This window comes from Python bivittatus, unplaced genomic scaffold (assembly GCF_059951505.1).
Source record: "Python bivittatus isolate LINGU-HERP-01145 unplaced genomic scaffold, Pbiv_v1 ctg000700_np1212, whole genome shotgun sequence".
Classification (NCBI taxonomy): Eukaryota; Metazoa; Chordata; class Lepidosauria; order Squamata; family Pythonidae; genus Python; species Python bivittatus.
In genome coordinates this window covers 58,062,149-58,084,051 of record NW_028277098.1, presented here as the reverse complement: position 1 = coordinate 58,084,051, position 21,903 = coordinate 58,062,149, and the positions used below count along the sequence as shown (strand labels likewise).

General features: G+C 38.8%; 2 protein-coding genes across 4 annotated transcripts in view; one reads left to right on the top strand and one right to left on the bottom strand.

Annotated features, from left to right (window-relative positions):
- Window positions 1–2: 2 nt before the first annotated feature.
- TAF11 (TATA-box binding protein associated factor 11) lies at window positions 3–11,008 on the top strand. 2 transcript variants are annotated; one of them, XM_025165671.2, is made up of 7 exons: window positions 3–70; window positions 353–453; window positions 4,401–4,477; window positions 5,386–5,534; window positions 7,322–7,409; window positions 8,018–8,114; window positions 9,178–11,008. In XM_025165671.2, the coding sequence occupies exons 1-7, from the start codon at window positions 18–20 to the stop codon at window positions 9,306–9,308; spliced, it is 696 nt and encodes a 231-aa protein (XP_025021439.1). In that variant the 5' UTR covers window positions 3–17; the 3' UTR covers window positions 9,309–11,008. The 2 variants fall into 2 exon arrangements, with proteins under 2 accessions (XP_025021439.1, XP_088009287.1); XM_088153161.1 differs by lacking the exons at window positions 3–70; window positions 353–453; window positions 4,401–4,477 and adding an exon at window positions 4,114–4,358.
- Window positions 11,009–11,808: 800 nt separating this feature from the next.
- The window catches only part of BLTP3A (bridge-like lipid transfer protein family member 3A), a 71,702-nt gene continuing 61,607 nt past the window's right edge, over window positions 11,809–21,903 (bottom strand). For both annotated transcript variants that reach the window (XM_088153143.1, XM_007426633.4), the window contains exons 19-21: window positions 19,783–19,891; window positions 19,269–19,384; window positions 11,809–17,996 (exon numbers count right to left, since the gene is read on the bottom strand). In XM_088153143.1, the coding sequence (XP_088009269.1) occupies window positions 17,871–17,996; window positions 19,269–19,384; window positions 19,783–19,891 (351 nt within the window). In that variant the 3' untranslated portion in view covers window positions 11,809–17,870. The remainder of the gene's footprint in view (window positions 17,997–19,268; window positions 19,385–19,782; window positions 19,892–21,903) is intronic.

The window sequence follows — 21,903 nt, the reverse complement described above, 5'->3', positions numbered from 1 at the left end:
CAGCCCCTGTCCAGCTAATGAAGCCGAGACAGAAGGAGAGTCGCACTCTTTGGCAGCTACCTCTCCTACAGTGGGTAATGCTTGCAAAGATATGGTAAAAAACATGGTAAGGGGCGGCTAGCTATTACAGTTCTGTACGCATTCACGCCATTTGGGGCACTGTAAGGGGGAAAAAAGGAAGGATCTACTCGAGTAGCATAGAAGGTCTTTCCCAACAAAAGAACAAAGTTTTCAAAGAAAAAAGCAACTTTTAACTTCGTCCTTTAAGGATAAGGAGCTGAGAATCTCCAGGTGAAGATGTTTACTTGATGACTGTTCTCCTTAACTGACCCCATCTATGCAAAATTTGTAGGGAAACGCGCAGCGATAGAAATGCTAGATATTTCGCCGCATCTGGATATATTGAGAACTTGCAACTGAGCAACAGTTTTCAGCTTTGCTCACCAAGGTCAGGTAAGTGACACCACGTTTATCAGCACAGTCTGTAGTATAGTAAAGGCTTATGCCCATTGAGCTTTGTGAGAGGATAGAGCACTTAATGTCATCTGCACCAGAAGTCACTATAGTCTAGATAACCTCAAGAGGCAGCTATCTTCAAGCTCATTCCTTTGAAACCTACACTTTTCTTCTCCAGTGTCTAGCAGCAATCTATTGTACAGAAAAAACCAGTTTGGTCTAGTGGTTAAGGCACCAGGCTAGAAACCAGTTCTAGCTCAGTGAGTTCTAGTTCCCCCTTAGGCATGAAAGCCGGCTGGGTGACTTTGGGCCAGTCACTCTCAGCCCAACTCACCTCACAGGGTTGTTGTTATGGGGAAAATAGGAGGAGGAAGGAGTATTAGGTATGTTTGCTGCCTTGAGTTATTTATAAAAATAAGAAAGGTGGGATAAAAAATCTAAAAAAAAAAAAATTGACCAGCAGAACTTCAAACTCATGAGTACAAAAGCAGAGTTGGGGGATAAAAAAAGTGGTGTAAAAGTTGGAAAATCAGTTGAATGGTGTGAAAGACAAAACAGAAAATGCCAGAATACCCACTTAAAATTGATGCTCCAAAACTTGGATGTGTTATTGATAAATTAGAACACTATTTAAAGACTGTAATCCTTTCAGTATTATTTTGATTAGGACAAATTTGGGTGGTTGAAATTGACCTTGAAGATATTGTGCTAAAAGTGCTTTAGCCACAAATGGATGGAAGGAAGGAGGAGACAGCAGGCAGGTCTGTTCAAAACTTTATTTCTACCCAGCTATTTTCACCAGTAACAGAGATTTGCCATGCTTGCAAGATATGCTAAACCCAACCTAGTCAAACTCAGTCATTGTGGTTGGTTAAAAGGTTCAGTATGTCATGTGAATGCAGAAAATTGGATTAATTCAATTAAGATAAATATGGGTATGTCAAACTAACATAGTGATCGGGAAGCAGGGACTCAGTAAATTATTTACTTTGTTTGCATGTCATCAATACTTAGTAAGAAATCACCACTAGATACCGATTACATGTAAAACAGCTTTTGCCTGGAGATAAACTATACCCATATCTTTAAAGCCAAAACAAACCATATTACTGCTTAATATGATGGGCTGATTCACACAACAGGCTAAGACATAATAGGTTTATCACAGTAGCTTTGCAGTGCTTTCCTCCCATTTCAGAGTGTTCTCTGAATGTGCCCTTAATGCATGTCTAGGACAGGGCCATGTGCTACTGCTGTCTATATAGCTCCATCACTCAATACTATAATGGCAGAGGTTGTAGTTTTCCCCAGCTGAAAGTACAGTCATGTCCAATGTCACCAACCCCAGGAGAAAGTGTCACCAATGGCTGTATAGGACATGCATTGATGCAGTGCTTGTACACTCTGGGGATTCTGTCCAACCAATTTTTTAAAAAGTTTTCACCACAAGATTATCAACCTTATGAGATCAATATTCCTGTCACAGTGAGAAATAATTGAAGTGTGTGTTAGTTTTATGAAAAGTTTTCATAGATGCTGCTATCTAACGCTCAGCCAGATTACTGCAGCTTGAAATCAGAATTCTAACCTGCATTAATTTGGAAAACTTCTAGATGGCAACATCTATGAAATTATTTTTTTAGAATTATTGACTTACTAGGAGATAAATAGTTCTGTCAGGGAAACCGAAGATCAATAACCATGTCAAGCAGCAGCCTCCTCACCAAAAAACTGCCTGAGTGATCAGAAGAGCTGATTAGAAATACATTCTAGAGTTCTTTTTGTTTACCAATGGACATATCGAGGTTGTTGACATGCAGAGCTACATATCACATCTTTTTTAAATGTTCAAGCTGTAGAAGTATCGATCTCTTACCTCCTAAAAGAGATTGATTTTCCCAATTCAAGTTTCAAGACAGTGCACTGTTAGTCAATGAAACTAAGCCCTTGTGCATGTTGGGGGAGGGAGGGTGCTATGCAAGTCCTCTGGACCTTTTGGGGGGTTATTTTTGTTAAAAATGGGAATGGGAAGATGTAGTGCAGGATATTTCTCAATATTGTAATGTTGATATCTCTCTTCCAGGAGACCAGTAGTGTAATGTCTGTTCTCTCTTGTAGCCACAGCTAAATAGCATACAGGCACAGTGCCTAGCAAACAGACAGGAGGGGGTAGTTTCACAGCAGACCTGTCAGGTCAATTGAAGCCATCAGATCGCTGAACCTGGCCACATCAACCTAAGGTTCCTCCTCCAGGCACACTTGATTGTCAAGATAAGAGAGAAACTATTTTCACACTGGAACACATAAACCTGACTTCAGGCTGCCTCAGCAGTGGGTCAGCAGTGAGATGGAGCTGACATTTTGAGGACATGTCCTCTCCACTTAATGGAACATCTTTGTGCCACAGCAAGCAGGATATGTGCATTAACCCAGTGTGTCTTGTTTGGTTTTAGCTTAGCCATTGTGGTTTGTCAGACGTGGAGTTGTGGGTAAGTATATCATGCAGACACAGCTAGAATGGTATGGGTTGATAAGAAAAGAGTTAGACTTTTTCTCCCTAGCAGTAATAAAGCTTTAAGCAACCTCTGTTTGGATCAGTGAAGATTATTTTGAAGTCTTATATTTGGAAAACTGGTGCTATTCTAGCCTGTAAAGAGGGAAGCAGTCTAGGAAAAGAGGGTTGAGGAACCCTTAAGTATTCAACCATGGACAGATTAAATCATGGGCAGATGCCTGTTTAAAAAAAATGAATGCAGTTTTTCATTTTAAAGCTGGGAATCTGGGACTTGTAAGAAGTACATTATGTATAACAATTACATGGACTTCTCACTTATTGTAATAACTTTTTCTTCCTATTTTTAATTTCCTCCGTTTTTTATTTATTTATTTTTTCAAGCAGTGATTTAAAAGTACAGGAACAATTATGCAGCATGAACATCCTAAGGGCCTCAGTACATAATTCTTTTTGTTCACAATTTTTTTATTCTGATATTTCAATTTACTTTAGATCCCTTTTTTTTAACAAAGTCACTTGCCTTAGTTTACCCTTTGCTCATAGCTTTTTGAGGAAACAGTAAAACATGGGTTCAGGGGACTGCTTTATTAATGGGTTCGCCATTGTTTTACTGAATAAATCAGACTTGGTGGGGTTCACACAAACGCTAACCCCAAATCCCACCATATAATCGCATCACTGCTTAGTGAATTGTGTGAATTGGGTATTGTGCATTGCACGGGTCTTTATCCCAACTTACATACATACTTTGCACTCGTAATTTTGGAATTACTTGTCCCAGTTTACCTTTCATTCTGTTTGGTGTGTTGCTGCTGGGTACTGAAGCAACAAAAGGTAGGCTCAAATTTGCACTGTTCTGTTGGTTATATTGCTACTGAATCTAGTGGGATCCACGAGTCCGGCCCCACGTGCAATAAGCTGCTCTGCTTCGTTCCGACAGCAGCAGTAACACTGTAGTCCTTGGTGCTATCTGAGCTTGTTTGATTGCAGACGTTTCATTATCCGACTAGGTAACATCATTAGTGCACAATGCACGGAAATGTCTGCAGTCAAACAAGGACCCTACAGTTCAACCCTTAGCTACGTATATTCACCTTTACTGGTAGCAGTAACACTCCCTCTTACTAGTTTCGCCTATGGGGGCGGTGGTGATGCGTTCTCATGGAAACAAGGTGTCCAGCGCCGTGCTGATTACGTCATCAAGGCGCGACACGCGCTGTTTCTTCTGCGTACTATGGCTGAGGCTGCGGAGTCTGGTAAAGAGAATGGTCTTCTGCCCGTTGTGTCTTCCCCATCTTCGGTTGAGTCTTCTGTCGTCACTATAGAAGTGGCGGAACGACAGGAGAAAGAACCAGCCGATATCAAAGAGGAGGTACAGGTTGTGGAGGTGAGAAGGGAAAAAGCTCACAACGTAATTTCTTTTTCGCAGAAACGGGATTTCGCTTTCCCTGCCGCTCTTCTCGTCTTGCTTCAGGGTTGATGGATTGCTGCCTCGTCTGCCCCAAAGTAACATATTTTCCTCGCCTGCTCTTTCCTTGGAATTCCGTATTTAGCTAGGATAGCCTCTGTTTTCTGGCGACTTTTGTTTGCTTTTGAGACTATTGCGTGTATATCCACGCAGTCTTTTAGATCCCGGAAACTAATTTCCTTGTTTGGATTCTTGTAAACAGTGAATACAAAATATTAGAGCATTCTTTGCAATCCTTATCCTGCACGCCTAAATATTAAATGTTGCTGCTTGTGTTTTGAGTTACATTTCACATTGATTACCCGTTTTTCTTTTGAAGAAAGATTTAATTGACCTATGATTAAAAAATACGCAAAGCATGGCACTGTAAAAATATGTGAACTATCAGCTAAAGACTTTTCAGTAACATGTAAAGAAAGAGACTAAAACGTGAAAAGTGATGCTGAGTATTCATTTTATTTATGTCTAGCCACCACATTTCCTCTTAAGATTCTGGCATAAAAACAAGTACTGTGTACAGAGATTTATTTTCATCAGATTTTTTTTTCACTCCCCCTCCTCCTCATTATTTGAATTATAATTGGTAAGCATATGTGTAGAAGGAGCACAAAATATATAAACTATCATCATTAAAGAGGGTAGGAATAATAGTTAAATATTTAAAACCTTTATTAATGTGCAAACCTTTTGTTTGTGTTATGTATTGTGCATATGGTATTAAGACGGAAAGATTTTAAAACCTTGTATTCAACAGCTATAATTTATAAGTACAATTATTGGATGCTTAAAAGTAAAAAAAAAAAGCATCCTGGAAGAAGGCAGTGGCAAACCACTTTTGTTTTGCTGCCATGGGCATGAACATGAAATAACTAGGAGTTGAGCTTGACTCAGGGAAAGGTTTATCTTTTTATAACTATAACTGAGTTGTAATCAATTTTATTTCTAGATTAAATGCAAGGAAGCATGTGAATTGGTCCCAGGAGAGTTGGAGGACTCTACATCACAGTCTAGTGCAGCCAAGAAAATAAAAATAGAGATGAAGGAGAGAAAAGAAAAAAAACATAAAGTTGATGAAGATGAGATTCAAAAAATGCAGTGAGTATTTTTCCATCTACATGCTTCTGTTAATGCTAAACAAGTAGAGAAAAGCTATATCTTGCTGTGTATTTAGGAAGCCAAATCCTTGCTTTTTCTGTCCAATTCTGGAATTTCAGGGAATTCCTAAAATTAAGACTGTGGTCTGATGCACACTTTATGGAAACTGTTTAGGGGAACATTCAGTCTGGTGGTATGCATTTTTTCTCAGAAGTAAGCTATGTTTGTAACAAATGAATACTTGTAGGCAATTATCAAATAGCATGATGCTGTACTTTCCTCTTTGAACTCTTTTTGTTAAGTTGAATAAGTGCATTTCCCCTTTCCAAAAAGAAAAGGTTTGCAAAGTGAACCAGCAAAAGAATCCTACTAGTACAGTAGGACACTGTTTCCTAAAGTGTGGTCTGAGGACCCCTGGGGGTGCCCAAGACCCTCTTAGGGATCTGAAATCAACAGTATTTGCCAGATATTGAGGATATTTGCAAAAATTTAAAACAATGTCACTCTTAATATTTTTTATTTGTAAAAAAAATAGGGTTTTTTCATGAAATATATTTTATTTATGTTAATATCTAATGAGTTTAATACAGGTAGTCCTTGACTTAGAACCATTCGTTCAGCGGCCTTCGAAGTTATGATGGCGCTGAATGAATGGTGGTTACAAATGGTCCTTGGAGTTCTGGCCATCCCAGCGCCCCCTGCACACCCTCCCAAAACCTTGCCCCTCCATGTATCCTCACCCATCCTCAATGTGCCACTCTTGTGCACCCTCCACACCCTCCCTGACCCTCGCTGCACCTCCCTCACACCCCCATGCAACCCCCCATGCCTCCCTTGCACCCCTGCACACCCTCCCTCACCCTTGCCCCCCCTGCACCCTTGTACGCCCTCCCCAACCCTCACTGCGCTGCCTTTGAACCTCTGTGCACTCTCGCCATGCCTCCCTCATCTCCATCATGCACCTCCTTGTACCCTCCCTGGGCCTCACCACGCCTCCCTTGTGCACCCTCCCAGAGCCTTACCAGGCCTCCCTCGGGCACCCGCTCATGCCCTCCCCCAGCTGGCAGCAGCCACTTACCTGCCTACTGGCCTGCTTGTAAGCCACCTAGGATTTGCAACTTCCTGCCAGCTTCCCCACTGATTTGGTTGTGGGAAGCTGGCAGGAAGTTGCCTCGCCCAACGACTATGGGATTTGGTTAACGACAGCAACTGGGACTGCAGGGATTGCTGTCGCTAAGCAATATGGTTGTGCTTTACAACCGCAGTGCTTAGCAACGGAATTCCGGTCCGAATTGCCATCATAATTTGAAGACTACCTATTATTATTTTTACATGTTCCAATAATTATTCTACAAATGCGTCAATTTTAATTTTTAATATGGTAAATATTGATAAATATAACCCCTACAAGGAAAGTTCTTTTGGGGTCCTCCATAATTTTTAAAAGTGGGAAGGGTTCTTGAGAACAAAACGTTTAAGAAACACTGCAATAGGAGATATGTTGGCTTTTTTTTTTCTTTCTACTTCTCCCTGAAACTCAATGGTTTCTGTGCAAGGCACCTTCAGGACAATGTGGGAAGTTGTACTGGAAGGTCCCTGGGCTAGGAAAAATAGGCCAAAGTCACCCTTCTTTGACTACAATGATTGGAGCAAAATTTTGTTCAGGAAATACAACTGGAAGAAAATGCTAGATCTCATCAAGTGTTTATCAATGGAATGTTATACCGTCTCACTAGCTTTCTGCGCTTCGTAATTCTAAATGAATGCTGTTATTATTGTTTACACAGAATCCTGGTTTCCTCTTTTTCTGAAGAACAGCTAAATCGATACGAGATGTATCGACGATCAGCCTTCCCTAAGGCTGCTATTAAACGGGTAAGATTGATTTGTTGATATATCTTATCATGCATGAATAGACAGAAGTCTTATCTCAGTGTCAGTTTACCATAAAATTCTGCTAATGATACTGAGGTGGGAAAGCCACATATGTCCCCAGGATTCTCTCTGCAGCCCTCTAGTACCTCAAGTTTGAACTGTTGCAATTGGTTGACAAACAAGTCCACTTTTGGAAATGAAATTTTGGGCTTTCCTTTTAAAAGGTAAAGTGGGAATTGGGAAGGCTTTTTCTACTTCTGTTCTTAAAGCCCTCAATTTCAGTGGTACAATTTTGGGTTGTGAGGGAGTTAGTGGGGTTTAAGGACTTAAGTGGGAATGGTTTGCTTCCAAGATGCTTCCTGTTCCCATTCTCACTCTCAAACCCCAGAAAACATTAAAAAGTGTCATCCCTTCCAGAGATTTCACCATCCATGGGGTTATGTTACCTGTCATTTCCAGCTAGCAAGGGGAATGAGTTGCACCTCATAATCCTGGGAAAGTTGCCCACCTCTGTGCTAATGCTGTTATACATAGTAGCATTCAGGATTGGAAGTAAAAAAGTATCTAAAAATTTGGGTACTCTGGAATTGCCTCTGCTCCTTCCTCAGCTGATCCAGTCAATTACTGGAACCTCTGTATCTCAGAACGTTGTTATTGCCATGTCAGGAATTTCTAAAGTCTTTGTTGGAGAAGTAGTTGAAGAGGGTAAGTATAAGAATAATCTAGTTCTTAATTGTCTGTAGCTTCCATTAATTGAAGACATAACTTGCTAATTACTACAATATAGCTATTCTTTCAAGTATGTATTTTATTTAGCTTTTAGTAATCCATCTTTTAAGTAGTTGTATGGTAAAAACATACCATACAACTATTTAAAATTCCAGATGTTGTACTCCAGCTGTGATCTGGCTATATTGATGTCAGAAGACCAGAACATCAAATTTTGCACATCCCCACTTTGTGTAGTATTTTACTCCTAAATATTATTCTTCTGCATAGTATGTATATTGCTACTTAATGCATAACAGGTCAGTATTTTTAAGAGAAACAAGATTATTAAACCAAGCCAATATATGTAGTTATAAAAGCACATGCTTGAAAAAGTAGAAATGCAGATTTGTACAACATACCTGTAGTCATCTATATTACCAGCTGTGTATGTGCTTGTTTTTTTAGTTGGCAAACGGAACACTTAAGTATAAATGAATAAAATTAGTGTTCAGATAATTTTCTTCTTATGTAATAGCAATAGTATAGTATGCATGTAATTGCTTTTACTTATTTTCCACCCACTGCTTACAAACAGAACACATTTCCCCTACTACTTTACAAAGATATGTATGTAGATATGGAGTATGCTGTGAAAGAGAGACAACTACTTTTGCCAGTTTTCACAGGCTTTCTGCTAGAAGTGTTTGGAACATCAAAAGGCTAGTTTGGTATAGTGGTTAAGGTGCTGGACTAGAAACTGGGTTCTAGTCCTCCCTTAGGCACTTAAGTTGGCTGGGTGACTTTGGGTCAGTCACTCTCTCTCAGCCCAGCCACCTCACAGGATGGTGGTTGTGAAGCAAATAGGAGGCAGAAGCATTATGTATGCCACACTGAGTTGCACAAAATAGGCAGGATATAAAAATAGTAATGATACTGCAGATATGAGGTAACTGCTTCTACTAAAACGCATGTAGAAATAAGGTTGATTTTGGTACCACATCTGCGCAGCTCTAATATAGTGAGTTGGCAATAAAAGGTTTGCTTTTGTTTTGTACAGCATTAGATGTATGTGAGAAGTGGGGAGAATCACCACCTCTGCAACCCAAGCACTTGCGCGAAGCAGTCAGACGACTGAAATCACGAGGACAGATTCCAAATTCCAAATACAAAAAAATCCTCTATCTCTGAAGAGGAAGTAAAAAAAATGTCTAAGTGGAATGGAGATGTTTTCAATGGAAATTAAAAAAGACTTCTGACCATATCTTCAGATTACTTGAAACCATGAAGTTCTGCATAATTAAGGTGTTCCTTGTGCAATAATTTTGAATTGCTAATGATAAAAAACTATATTGCAAGTATATTGGGCTGAATGTGGAAACATTTTCTAAGTAGGCAAAATAAGAAATACTGATGTAATAAGATTACATGAAGCTTCTGAAACACGGTTTTGAGGTTTCTTTTACAAGGAAATAAAGGAGTTTTTTAAAAGCATTACAGGTAGAGCTTGGGTTATGACCATTCAGAGATTGTTTAACGTTATGGCAGTGCTGAAAAAATGGACTCACAACCGGCCCTTACACTTATGACTGTCACAGTGTCCTCATGGTCACGTGATCAAAATTTGGGAGCTTGGCGACCAGCCTGCATTTACTATCATTGCAGCATCCTGTCGTCACATTCTCCTGCCCCGCACAAACTGCCTCTGCTTCAACTGCCTCCCCACCTATCTCCCCCCCCCCACCCTTTTGGCTGCCCTGCACACCATGACCAGGATGAAGACACTGTATTCCATTACCCCTGCCCACCAGCTATCCTTTATCACCTCCCCTCCCCTTCCCTCTGTCTGCCGATGCTGGCTGGCCTCAAGCCCCACAGCATAGGGGCTCAACTCTGACATTTTGGCCACCCCACACAGCATGGCTGAGATGAAGATGCTGCTGTATTCCACCACTGCTCCACCCCTCGCTGCTGGCTCTGGCCCAGTGCCAACACAGCCCTTGCACTGTGGGGCTCATGGCTGGCTGGCTGACATCAACCCCCCCTCCCAGCAGAGGGGAGGGGAAGTAAAGATGAAGGTCAGCAGGGGGCAGCAGAATATAGCAACAGCTTCATCTCAGCCATGCTGTGCGGGGTGGGGAAAAGGACAGAGATGGGATTGTTGAAGCAGAGCAGCGAGTCGGCCTCTTCTGGCTCAGTGTTCCTCTGAAAGTGTCCCTTGCCTTGCCTTGGAAGAACAAAGGCTCGGGGCTGGGAGAGACCAAGCTGGGAATGGCTTGGATTCAGGTGGGAGCTGACAGGAGACTGGCTGACTGCCATTTGCAGCCTTCTCAGCTGGCTTCTGACAAAGTCAGTGGGTAAGCCAGCAGGAGGTTGCAAGTTGCAGTCATGTGAGGCCCTTGCCTAAAGACCGCTACCAGGACTGCCATCACTAAGTGGCATGGTCACATGATGCTTTGCTTAGCAAAGGAAATTCCAGTCCCAATTATGAGGACTACCTGTATTGCTTATAGCATTAAGAATATAATTATTTTCTTTCTCAGTCCTAATGTTTAAGTCTTTATTGATGACTCAGCTTAAGCAAATATTGAATTTTCTCCAAGAGTTAACTATTAAAGCAAGGTCAAAGAAACTTGTTCCATATACTTGTAAAGGATTACCAAAACAATGGTTGTGTATCATAAAGCTAATGTTAAATTTTAGGGCTTTTAAAAACTTGTCATTTTATTAAGACCCTTAAATGTTTGTGACAAGTGCAAAGATGTTCAAATGTATATTATTTATTAATTAAAATTATCAATAAAAAGAAATTACTGAAGATGAAATAAAACCTAAGATAGAAATCTAGACTTGAGAAATAAATCAATAGAAACAGAGGTTAAGCATTTTAATACATAAATTTTAAAAGTGGTTCACAGAACCAGTATAATCAAGAGGAAACTATATTGTGTGAGAAAGAGATCCAATATACTGAAGGCTTAGATTTCAAGTCAGACTTGTACCACATATTGTCTATTCCCATATACTCTCCTGTTTGAAATTACAGAAGCAGTTATACAGAATTAGAACTTTATAATCAATTCTTTGATATGTCAGCTATGACATTATATAAAGAGTTTTGTTCTTCACATTTACATATAAATACAGCACTGAAGAAAGGAAAGCATCTTCAAAAACAGACACTAAAGTACTTTTGTAGTCAAATACCAGCTTCAATGGATTTCCTCTTATGTCTCATGTTATGTTCAGATAAATTGTTCTCAGCAGAGCGGAAGCATCTGAGTCATTCATGCCACAAGATGCTAATCGGTACCTTCTACTATCTGTAATTGAAACAAGCATACTACACCGTATTACTTGCCACAGTATACTGTTTCTACATTTTGCCTTATTTTAAACCAAATTTGCATTGGAAGACACCAGAAAATTATTTTAGTAAGTCAAAAATGCAGAGACTATATGGTGTAATTAAATGCACTGTGATTCTTGTACCCTGCTTCATTTCTAACTGAATTTTTTTTTTAAGTGAACAGAATGTATTGCACCAAATCTAATGTAATACGCACTTGCCTCATCCTTAACTTAAAAAAGAACTAGGTGCATATATATTTGTTCAAATAAATCATCAATATATTTGGGCAATTATTCAACAATTATATCTAGAGAAAAAGTTTTTATCTTCACACAGCACTATTCACTAGCAACCTTCCTGTCAAAGTTGATAGAAAACAATGTGTTATTTTGGTGTGTCATATCAGCACTATTTCATATAGTAAGACTGTTCTATTCATTAGGAAAAATAGGCATATACGGTGCATTCAGAAAGTATTCAGACCCCTTTCACTTTTTTCAATTTTGTTATGTTGCAGCCTGATACTACAATCGTTCAAATTCATTTTTTCCCTCATTAATCTATACTCAGTACCCCATAATGACAAAGTGAAAACAGAATTTTAGGAATGTCTGTAAATTTATTAAAAAGGAAAAACTGAAATATCACATTGGCATAAGTATTCAGACCCTTTGCAACAACACTTGAAATTTAGCTCAGGTTGTTTTAGCCCATTTCTCTTGATTGTTGCTGAGCTGTTTCTACACCTTGATTGGAGTCCATCTGTGGTAAATTAAATTGATTGGACATGATTTGAAAAGTCACACACCTCTATAGAAGGCCTCACAGCTGACAATGCATACTGTATCAGAGCAAAAGCCATGAGGTCAAAAGAACTGCCTGCAGAGCTGAGACAGGATTATTGCAAGGCACAGATCTGGGGAAGGCTATAAAAAAAGTCCTGCTGCACTGAAGGTTCCCAAGAGCACAGTGGCCTCCATAATTCTCAAATGGAAGAAATCTGGCACAACCAGGACTCTTCCAAGAGCTGGTCGCTCGGCCAAACTGAGCAATTGGGGGAGAAGAGCCATAGCAAGAGAGGTGACCAAGAACCCGATGGTCACTCTGACTGAGCTCCAGAGATCCTGTGTGGAGATGGGACAAAGTTCCAGAAGGACAACCATCACTGCAGCCCTCCACCGATCTGGGCTTTATGGCAGAGTGGCTAGATGGAAGCCTCTCCTCAGTGCAAAACACATGAAAGCCCGCTTGCAGTTTGCAAAAAAGCACCTGAAGGACTCTCAGACTGTGAGGAACAAGATTCTCTGGTCTGATGAAACCAAGATTGAACTGTTTGGCCTCAATTCTAAACATTATGTCTGGAGGACACCAGGCACCGCTCATCACCTGCCCAGTACCATCCCAACAGTGAAGCATGGTGGTGGCAGCATCATGCTGTGGAGGTGTTTTTCAGCAGCAGGGACTGGGAAGCTGGTCAGGGTTGAGGGAAAGCTGAATGGAGCAAAGTACAGAGATATCCTCAATGAAAACCTGTTCCACAGTGCTCAGGACCTCAAACTGGGCCGAAGGTTCACCTTCCAACATGACAACGATCCTAAGCACACAGCCAAGACAACACAGGAATGGCTTAGGGACAACTCTGTGAATGTCCTAGAGTGGCCCAGCCAGAGCCCTGACTTGAACCCTACTGAACATCTCTGGAGAGACCTGGAAATGGCTGTCCACCGACAGTCCCCATCCAACCTGATTGAGCTTGAGAGGATTTGCAAAGAAGAATGGCAGAAAATCCCCCAATCCAGGTGTGCAAAGCTTGTTGCGTCATACCGAAAAAGACTCGAGGCTGTAATTGCTGCCAAAGGTGCTTCAACAAAGTACTGAGTAAAGGGTCTGAATACTTAAGTACATGTGATATTTCAGTTTTTTTCTTTTTAATAAATTTACAGACATTTCTAAAATTCTGTTTTCACTTTGTCATTATGGGGTACTGAGTGTAGATTAATGAGAAAAAAATGAATTTGAATGATTGTAGTAGCAGGCTGCAACATAACAAAATTGAAAGAAATGAAGGGGGTCTGAATACTTTTCGAATGCACTGTACATCTGCAAAAGCACACTACTCTTTTGATAAAGAGTGTTTTTGCAAGTACATTCAAGAAGGGCTATCCCATTAGGGCATTATCCAATATGGAGAGACAGAATAATGTTTACTCCAGTGCATGGCCTGGGTTTGATTAGAATATTGTTAATACAGATAACCTAGGAAAAGTATAGAAGCAACAACCATTCATTATATAGCAAACCAGCAGAATCTACAATACATGCAATCTTATATGCAAAGATCATTACTGCTGAATTAATGAAGCTGCCAGAAGCACAGCACAGCTGCAAAACTTCCTAGAGTTCAGCAATTCTACAAATAACCCCAAAGGCTAACAAATTATTTGAAGCAGCAACTTTTAAAAAAAGTTCTTTATGATTCACATGGTGAAGATGAGATTGTGACTGCTCTATAGCAATCCAGGCAGACAAGCAGATGTTTGAGACAAAAAGATAATCATTCTGTAGCTAAGAGGTGGGATGCTACAAGTAAGAACTGTTTAACTACTAGACAAAGATTAGCTGTAGTGCATTAACAAGTCTAGCATTTTATTATAAACAAATTGGATAATATCAAGCAAAACAGCTGTTCATTAAAGCCTGTTATCCTCACCATGTTCCATTTTTTAAAGACAGACAATGCCATCTATAAAGGACATTATATAATAACTGCACTCTGATCCTTTATGGTATATTCTGTTATGACAAGCTGTTTTTTGAAAAATTGCTATGAAAATTCATAATCACTTCCTACATTATCTTTCAAGATGTGATCAAGTACAGATGCCATAGCTTCAAAATCAGCCAGTCTGTTTTCCTCCCATCCCTCTCCCATCTTATTTTGTTACTAGCTAGTCAATTAAGTATTCTGGACAACTTAAAAACTTGCACATATTTTTGTGAAATAATTCTATTCTAATTCTATTCATACAGCCCATTACAGTTGCCATTGGTTTTTGTTTAGATTATTACTTTTAAAATGCCTGTAGCACATTCCCATTCTGGGATTCAAATGTGTACAGTAGTATACACTTCGTTCAATTTGTTATCTACCAACTCATACTCATTAATTCCTATTATCCTTCATGCCTTGGTCCAAATAAACTTTGAGTAGCTATATCTATTTAGAACAAGTTTCAGCATAATATTTTAAAAATCACACTTTTCTGTGTAAGAACATCAGGCTTATAGTTATAACTACATTTTGGTGGAAAATGCTGCTAGAATTTGGCCTAGCCCTAATTGTTTTCACCAGGATAAATTCAGATTTTGAATTTACCGGCCCAGATAATCACCAGGAGTTAAACTCAAAGCAAGGGAGTCTTTGCCTTTTATATGCTTTCAGAATTTGTTCACTTTAGATTCTGCCAATTACCAATTTGATTTGCAGCTACATCAGGTTATAATAAAATTTTAATGTATTATACACATGGAAAAAAGTTATAAAAAATCTGAAGTGTTTTAAAATCCATGAGAGTCTTCTGTCATAGTTGAATGCTATGGATAACTTTAATTGCAAATCATATAATCTTATAGAAGGACTACTAGCAATTATTTGTTTCCTATTAGCCCTCTTTACATGTATCTTAATAAGGGTACATAACTATTTTGGGAGACAATATCTAACCTTTCTCACATTACTTTGGACATATCTTTTTAGAAACATTCAAGAAAACTAACACTGTTGTGTATTTCAGAGCCAAATTGTTTTTTCATTCATTCCAAATATAACACAAAAGTGATAACACAAAGGAAAAAAGGTAAACCATTCAGCAGCTAAAACAATTTCTAGCAGCATTCCACATCTTGCAGAAAAGGTTTATGATTCATTATTTACCAGATTTTTTAAATAAAGTGCATGACCCAAAGGGACTTGGCAGATCTTACTTCCAAGCCTCTCCAAAGTTATCAGTGTAGTGTTATGCAAAATAAAGTTACCTACAGTACTGTACAAAAGTTTAAGGCGGGTGTGAAAAAATGGTGTAAAGTAAGAATGTTTTCAAAAATATATATTGTAATTGTTTATGTTTATCAATTTACAAAATGCAAAGTGAACAAACAGAAGAGAAATCCAAATCAAATCAGTATTTGGTGTGACCACCCTCTGCCTTCAAAACAGCATCAATTCTTCTAGGTACACTTGCACACAGTTTTTGAAGGAACTCGGCAGGTAGATTGTTCCAAACATCTTGGAGAACCAACCACAGATCTCCTGTGGATGTAGGCTGCCTTAAATCCTTCTGTTTCTTCATGTAATCCCAGACAGACTCGATGACGTTGCAATCAGGGCTCTGTGGGGGCCAAACCATCACTTCCAGGACTCCTTGTTCTTCTTTATGCTGAAGATAGTTCTTAATGACATTGGCTGTATGTTTGGGGTCATTGTCCTGCTACAGAATAAATTTGGGGCCAATCACATGCCTGGCATGATGGATAAGTATCTGCCTGTATTTCTCAACATTGAGGACACCATTGATCCTGACCAAATCTCCAACTCCATTTGCAGAAATGCAGCCCCAAACTTGCAAGGAACCTCCACCGTGCTTCACTGTTGCCTGCAGACACTCATTATTGTACCGCTCTCCAGCCCTTCGGCGAACAAACTGCCTCCTGCTATAGCCAAATCTTTCAGATTTTGACTCATCAGTCCAGAGCATCTGCTGCCATTTTTCTGCACCCCAGTTCCTATGTTTTTGTGCATAGCTGAGTCGCTTAGCCTTGTTTCTACATCGGAGGTATAGCTTTTTGGCCGCAATTCTTCCATGAAGATTACTTCCGGCCAGACTTCTGCGGACAGTAGATAGGTGTACCTGGGTCCCGCTGGTTTCCGCCAGTTCTGTGCTGATGGCATTGCTGGACATCTTCCGATGTCAAAGGGAAGTAAGCATGATGTGTCTTCCATCTGCTGCATTATGTTTCCTTGGCCGACCACTGTGTCTACGGTCCTCAACGTTGCCCGTTTCTTTGTGCTTCTTCAAAAGAGCTTGAACAGCACATCTTGAAACCCCAGTCTGCTTTGAAATTTTTGCCTGCGAGAGACCTTGCTGATGCAGTATAACTACCTTGTGTCTTGTTGCTGTGCTCAGTCTTGCCATGGTGTATGACCTGTGACATGAAACTGTCTTCCACAACTTCACCTTAGTAGCAGAGTTTGGCTGTTCCTCACCCAGTTTTAAGCCTCCTACACAGCTGTTTCTCTTTCAGTTAATGACTATGTTTCAACCTACATATGAAATTGAGGATCATTAGCACCTGCTTGGTATAATTGGTTAATCATACACCTGACTCTAATCTTACAAGATCCCTGACTTTGTGCAAGTGTACAAAGTATGCAAGTGTGATGCTGGTTTGAAGCCAAAGGGTAGTCACACCAAATATTGATTTGACTTGGATTTTTCTTCTGTTCACTCACTTTGCATTTTGTAAATTGATAAAGAATTACAATATATATTTTTGAAAACATTCTTACTTTACAGCATTTTTTTACACCTGCCTAAAACTTTTGCACAGTACTGTACATTTTCACTAATAAGGACAAAACATTTAGTCAGGCACTTTCTCATCAAATTATACTCCAAAATGGCTGTAAATCCATTTTGATGGAGGAGGTGGACAATAAGCACAAGGAAGGCTGGTGTCCCGATTCTCCACTAACAGATTATTATAAGGAAACGAGACTAGGGAATAAAGTTTCATGAGAAATTGTGGCTACCCAAACTCTTTTCCATAAGAACAGCGAGATGATGGATTTTGCATTTTCTGTTCCTAGCATTCTTTTCTTGTGCTGGGCCTGTAATTGCATCTTCATTCTTCTATGTTTCAAACTCATGTTGCTACAGCAGAGTTCCAAGATATTTATTTTCATTCCCTAACTAGGCCTGAGCTAAGCAGAATGTAATTTCTTTAGTGCAGGGTAAGCATGTCCCCAACACCTACCTGCAGAAGCAGGTTATGGCAAGAAACATTAGGAGTTTATCAGCACCACTTTATGTAACTCAAGAGTAACTTTTTCTTGTCTCACTATTCAACTGATAGTAGTGCCATGCTTTAGCTAGAGTACAGTTTCATGCTGTCTAGACACAGCTGGGCTACAAAATCCAGTCTCCAGATCATCTTATTCCCATGTACTTTCTTGCTACATCTCCACTTCTATCTCCTGTAATGGCATTCTGCTTCTATTTTCAAGGTAGTAGCTCTTGAATGAAGATGATCAAGTTAACTGCTTTGCTTTCAACAAGTAAATTTTTTCAATGCTGGTAGTAATTTCTGATTGTTCTGAGCATCTCTTGCCCAGGTCTTTGTTGTCAAAGCTGGAAGAGAGGATCATATTTCTTGATTTCCTGTAGTAGACGTAATTTGTCTTGATTGGCTTCTGCAAGGGCTCTCTGAGTGATCTGTAGCTCTCTCTCCAAAGTGGATGCTGCTTTCAACTGGAAAAGACAAAACAAAGTTGTAAAATGTTGGTGTGACTTTGGTGTGGTAAGAGTGTTGGACTTGAATTCAAATTCTATTTAGTCATTAATCTCTTTGGGCCACTCATGGTCTTTCAGCCTAACATAACTCAAAGGATTGTTGTGAAGATAAAAATTGGACAATGCAATACTACGTACAGTGGTTTGTGTCTTTGAGCTAAAGCAAGATATATAATAAATAAATGAAATTATAACTAGAATAAATTTTCCAGGAAAACTACTTGCAGATTGAGAAGTCTAATATTTACTGGAAGCCAAGAATTTACTGCAGTAACTAATTTCAGCACTTCTTATAAGAGAATGTTAAGAGAATGTTATCTGAGTTCCAACTGTTATTATCAAACTAGAAAGCAATTCAGATGACATGTTCTCTCACCTAGAGAGCAGTAGATTTAGGGAGAGGAAAGCAAAAGCAATAAACCAGCATGAATTAGCATACTTGACTGAACCAGATAAAGCAAAATTCATGCTTATTGTCTTACAATAAAGATAATAATTTTTATACCACTGAGTGCCTAAGACTCACAGTGCAAGACATGCAATTAATGCAATTTTTCCTGCCTGAATTATTTATTTTTTCTGAAAATAAACTCGAGTTCTCTGAAAGAGGAAAAAGAAGCAACAAGGTACCATAATATTTAACTTCTGAGAGGAATTTTTTTAGATTACTATTATAGTCGATCACTATAATTAGAGTTGAGATTTATTTTAATGAAGTTAGAAATATGCTAATTAAATTAGAAATATATTTTCCACAACATGATCTATTTATGGTACTAGGATTTATTTATTATTTAAACATTAATATGAAGAAGCTGTGTTGCTGAAGATCATTATACCAGTATAATAGCTTATCACTTTATCTTTGTTTTTTCTATCATTATTCCTTAATACAACCATAAACACTTTATAGCAATATCTGAATTAATATCTATTCCAATACCATAGCCTTTGGTGAAAACCAATTATTAAATGTCTTGTTTCAACATCCTGTTTCTGATAGCAATCTTTTTAGAAGGTCTTAGTAAAGAGACATATTTGCCCTTGCTTTTCCAAAAATAAAAGGAGGAAACTGAAGCGAAGGTTTACAGGACAAAGAACAACAGTATTTATGGCACAGAAGCAAATACCCCCAGAAAAAATAGACAAGCATACAGTGAGATTATTTTTCTCCACCATTTTTCCTTTTGTGATTACAAGTAATTTGGTACATTGACATATATGGCATACCTCTGGTTCATCATCACTTCCTGCTGAAACTATAGATATTCTCTCTACTGGAATTTGTTGTTTCTTAAGATCTTCTTGGATTGTTTTCTGGACAGAAGATTCTTCTCTCTGTGCAGCTGGAAGGTAAAGTATAAATAATATATCTGCAATTACACAATACTGATTCTTTTAGACTACCTTCTCAACTGTTTTTTAGACTGAGCAAGTGAATATAATGTAACATGATTGCTGAATAGCAATATCTAATATTGTAGGGAGCATTACAGTCTCCCTACATTAGCACCTGTCTAATATACTTCAGTGGAGCAATTACAACAAAGGGAAGCTGAGATAGGTTATAATAGCTTTCACCAAACTGGCACTCTTTACATGTACTGCAATCTAAATGACTGCAACTCCCAGAATTCCCAACACATATGCAGGGTGTCAGATTTGGGAAAGCTGGGTTAGATATTTCTAGGAGATAAAGATATTTGAACTGCAGCCTCTTCAAGTCAGTGTCACTGGTACTAACCTGTTATAAAGAACATTCCGTCATCTTTACAATGAACAACAATGTGGTCCATTGCTAAGATTATAGGCACTGGACCAGGAGAGGTAGGATACACTCGAGGGCTGTCATCCTAAAAAAAAAAAAGAAAAGAAAAACATCCTTTATAAAATGTTTTCTTTCTAATTACTTAATATAAGAATATTACTGATGGTTGTTTCCTTATGCTGTATTTGATAAAACTAGAGAAACTGTTACCAGGTAATAGAAATATGAAATGAATTCAAGGCTGGGATTTAAGGCTGACGGTGCACATATACAAAGCAATAGTGAAGAATATGTGTACCACAAGGTTGAAATGTTGGGATCTTGGTGTTTGCTGAGATTGGTTTTCTTCTCTTGTAAACAATCAGGAGGAGTCTGGTAGCACCTTCTCTGACTAACAAATTTTATTATAGGGCATAAGCTTTGGTGAGCTGCAGCTGACTTCATCAGATGCTGGTGGGGGGGAATGGGAGAAAGGTTGGTTATGCAAATACAGGTTACAAGTACTTTATCAATTAGCAATTGTAAAGTTCCCCTACCAAACTACATTCCAATGAGACAATACCAGATAAGGCAAACACAGGAAACCCCAGCTCAGTAGGGTGCCTGACCTTAGAATCTCCCTTCTAAAGATCTAGTCAATTTCACAGGCTAATTACCTTTTCTAAGAATTCCAAGAGGGCCTTCCTTCCCACCTTTGAAGGAACAATAGTATCTTCCCTATAAAAGGAACTCCTGGGGAAACCCTGCCATCCCAACAGCAGATCCTTTTCTGTAACAGGCTCTGGAAAATAAAGTCTTCTCTCTCCTTCAAGCAACCACCTGCATGTTTATTCCCAGCTTGGAGACAAACCTCATAACCTTTCTAACATGATAATGGAGGATTTGCTCAGGGCTGTTTGTTTCTTTTTTGGCCCTTGTTTGTTCTTTAATAGTTTGCAGACTGAATTTATCCGTGGATATCAAGCAAGCTAATCTGATGTACCTTTTCTTTTATCATTTCCCTCTCAACAGCTGTATCATATATAATGTTCCTCCTATAAGCATGTAATTCATGAAAACTAATACAATCATAAATTAGTTAATCCCCAATATGCTAATATTTTATGTTATTTTTCTACCTGGAAATATTCAGATACTTTTATCTTTCTCCTTCATTGTCCTTTACTACCAGGTTTTTCTTCTCCCATTTCAAACAGTATAAAAACTTAATTCCTGAATCACATAGCAACTTGGACCTCCTGGGCCCAAAATGTAGCACAGATTATATCAGAATAGTGAAGATTAGGGGGCTGATCATTTTTCAAAAATATTTAGCACTGATATAGCAACCCTTTTGAATATGCTGCAGAGCATTTAAATCCATGGAACTTTCTATATAGAAGCAAGGGAAAGACATCTGTAGTCTGTTATAGACCATCTGTTTGCTCAGATCAATTTCAGGCATTCATTCTCCAAATTTACAAAATGAAATTAGAGCTTTTCTAGCAGAGGCAAGTGCCTGAGGCTGGAGGCAATTAACTCTACAATGAGCTTAAAAGGCAAAATAACATAAAAGAGAGGGGAAAATGAGGTACTAAACCATGACTGAAAATGGGTTTCAGATTGTTTTCACTGATAAGTTCCAAAGCAGATGTATAATAAGTTAATGTTACTTTTTTTTATTATAAACTAATTCATACATTTCAAGAAAAGCAATCTGCTATAGTAACCACCTGCCTATTAAATTGTTCTGGGGTAAGGGATAAAGTCAGGAAGGTGAAAAAATTCCAATCTGTTGATGGGAGGAATATGAATGTATTTATTCATCCCAACTTAAGCAAAACAGAGGGAGATGAGAAGGGAAGAAGCATCATCTTATCAGTCAACCTGAAAGACCAGTTCCATTTGGCTGTGTCACTTCCTAAATTGTATCCAGCTGGTTATTTAAAAACAATATTTAAATTTAAGAGTTTGTGCCTGAACTTGTATTTTCCTTTTCATTCTCTATTCTTTTTAGAATGTAAGAGATTGGCATTTCTCCCTGATGCCTTCTGGTAGAAGAGTGCTAATATAAATTAAAAAATGAAACTTTATATCTCTGGTATTCCTTTCTTCTAA

Excerpts from the sequence above, each read along its gene's own strand:
- TAF11 (XM_025165671.2), top strand. The coding sequence starts at position 18 with ATGAAGCCGAGACAGAAGGAGAGTCGCACTCTTTGGCAGCTACCTCTC. Across the intron at positions 71-352 it reads TGGCAGCTACCTCTCCTACA|GGAAACGCGCAGCGATAGAA; the intron begins GTGGGTAATGCT and ends CAAAATTTGTAG. Across the intron at positions 5,535-7,321 it reads GATGAGATTCAAAAAATGCA|AATCCTGGTTTCCTCTTTTT; the intron begins GTGAGTATTTTT and ends TTGTTTACACAG.